At 41.7% G+C, this 2,617-nt stretch overlaps 1 protein-coding gene across 1 annotated transcript; it reads right to left on the bottom strand.

Moving 5' to 3' along the window:
- Window positions 1–213: 213 nt before the first annotated feature.
- Window positions 214–1,161, bottom strand: LOC144691114 (olfactory receptor class A-like protein 4). Its single transcript, XM_078559187.1, has one exon. It carries the CDS (start codon window positions 1,159–1,161, stop codon window positions 214–216), a length of 948 nt encoding a protein of 315 aa, XP_078415313.1.
- Between the last annotated feature and the right edge of the window lie 1,456 nt (window positions 1,162–2,617).

Below are 2,617 nucleotides of genomic sequence, written 5' to 3'. Positions count from 1 at the left end.
TGCCTTACACAATTGAAGGACGGGGACAGACCATAATTTTCAAGAACACCTGAGGTCATGTGTTTGATATTAAATCATAGGTGAATAAGACATAAGCTGTCAGCAAAGAATTCCACAACTCTAATCACTATTCTTGCAACTGGTGCAGTTTGGAAAAGTTGAACAAGAAATTCACACATTTTATGTAGCTGTTTCTCACTGCAGTCAGGATAATCACTTCTGCTGTGTGAAATTCAGCCACCTACACTTCAGGATGATAATCATCTTCTTTTTTAATTTGCTGTGACCAGTCGCCACAACCAGTGGGTAGAATCCCACAAACCCTGAGGCAGAGAACCTGGCGATAATTAACATGTAGCGTGTCGAGGGACTACCCTTAAAATTACAATAATTCACTAAAAATACATGGGTGCCCCAAGAGAAAATGAACAGCAAGATCAAGTACAGGATGGTCTTGGCTGCTTTCCATTCAGTATTGACCTGGCCACTGGAGAATTGGACATCGTGGGTTTTTCTGTAATGCCTGTAGAGAAATAGCAAGGTGGCAGCGTTTGCAAATAGCATTAGACTAACTGGGATTGCTTCATGTATTATGACAGAGACCAATGTGTATGCAAGACCGCTAATTTCATTTGGAAATGTCCACACACAGCCGAGTAAAGGTCTGATAGTGCTACTGATCACCATTAAGTTATTGGTGCTGTTATTCTTGGAGTTGGAGGAGTATGGCAGGGCAAAGCTTGCGTACACCAGGCTCAAAGCCCACTCCACCACCAGGGTCTTCACAACCTTCCTCCTCTCACTTAACCTTTCCAACGTGCTCCGGCTTGTTCTGATTGTGACAAAGTGGTACAGGCTTAGGCTGAGGGTGACCCAGATACTTGCTGATCTCAGCCAGGTCCAGATGAACATCATCAACCTGCAGCCCACGTCAGAGAAAGAGACAGTCTGTCCAGCGTCGAACGCCAGAAGCAAGGTGTTCCTCGTCAGGGAAAGCATCAAGTTTGCCGCTGCAATGTTCATCAGGATGAGGTCGGAGGAGGCGAGGTTACAGTTTTCTCGGGTGGAGTCGGCAGCGATCCAGATAACCAGAGCATTTCCAAAAATCCCACAGGATACCAGCAAACCATAAACAAAAACTTGCACAGGATGTTCCGCCATGTCACATCAATATTGCACCTACAGGAGATCACTGAAATAAAACAGACATCAGGCAGAATTAATACAATAGTCTCACAGAGGAAATAACCCTATGATTTCCTTAAAATTTAAACACTAAAAAGAAAACTGATTAACTTTCAAATTCATTTTGAGGTTATTTTATTTATTCTTTATTATTGTTCTATAAATAGTAAATTCTGAAGGTATCTGATACCCATTTCCTGTCCTATACAAAGTCCTGCTTACTCATCTTGTTTACCGTCATCAAACTTCACTGGCTCGTTCTCCAATCCATTGGTTTAAAATCCCATGGCTTGTTTACAAATCCCTACATATCCTTAACCCACCCTGTGTCTCTGCTCCCATCTTTACTTCTTCTAGCCCTCCAGTTCATCTCCGATGCTAGTCTTCAGCTATCATACCCCCAATGCACTCTCCCTTCCTAAACTCTTCCACCTCACTGCCTCTCTTTCTGCCTTTAAGAAACAGCCATAAACCTTCCTCTTTGATCCCAATTCTGCCAGCTTCCCAACACCTCCTACTGTTGCTCAAAGCAACACACCAGAATGGGTTGGCTTTGCTAAGTTAAAAGTGCTCTACCGCTCTTATTTTCATCTATTGTCCCATAAATATGTGCAATCAGGATTTAAGAGCATAAATATGGGCAGAGATGAGTTACAGTAGCACATATTCTGGTCAATTTAACATGAAGCAGCTTGCTAGAGTATGACAGTATAACATAGCATCACCATGAGGCACCTGAGGGGAGAAAAGCAATGAACAGTCGTAAGGAGGTAAAACAGAGCTGAAGGTGCAATTGCTGAACCACTTTTTCCAATTATTCATCATGTTCTCATTGTGAAGACCTCCTCTTTAATTACTTGTCCAACCTTTTGAACCAAGAGTCCTGGCATCTCTATCAGGTCCTCAACAAATAGCCACTACCATAACAGTATCCAGCACATAGAAGGCTAGATGCGAAACAAAATCTTTTAACCTCTCCTTCTTTCTAGTAATAATTTTGAGTTGATATTCCCTTCTTACTGATTCTTCAAGCTGTGGAAATCTTCTTTCACTGTTTGTCCTCCTAAAATCCTTACATAATTTTGAAAGCTTCTATTAGTTTCCCCCTTAATCTTCACCATGCTTCATTTTTGGAGAATTTCTACATAACTAATCTCTTAACTACTATCATTGCAGTGAACCTTTGTTAACGGATACTGACCCTCCCTAATTGACCCAGGCTGATTTACCTCGCTTATCACATGCTGACTTTCCCATTTTAATCATGTTTTATCTTCCTCAATTATCCTGCACACATTATCCCATGCTAGCTCTTCCTGATTACCTTTTGCTGACAATCCATAAGACCATAAGACGCAGGAGCAAAAGTAGGCCATTTGACCCATTGCTCCGACATTCAATGAGATCATGGCTGACCTGATAATCCTCAATT

Source organism: Cetorhinus maximus, chromosome 15 (assembly GCF_964194155.1).
Source record: "Cetorhinus maximus chromosome 15, sCetMax3.hap1.1, whole genome shotgun sequence".
In the NCBI taxonomy this organism is placed as follows: domain Eukaryota; kingdom Metazoa; phylum Chordata; class Chondrichthyes; order Lamniformes; family Cetorhinidae; genus Cetorhinus; species Cetorhinus maximus.
Note: the sequence above shows the minus strand (reverse complement) of the source record. Positions and strands in the feature narration are given on the sequence as shown.

Bases quoted from the DNA above. Each gene is read 5' to 3' on its own strand.
- LOC144691114 (XM_078559187.1), bottom strand. From the start codon at position 1,161: ATGGCGGAACATCCTGTGCAAGTTTTTGTTTATGGTTTGCTGGTATCC.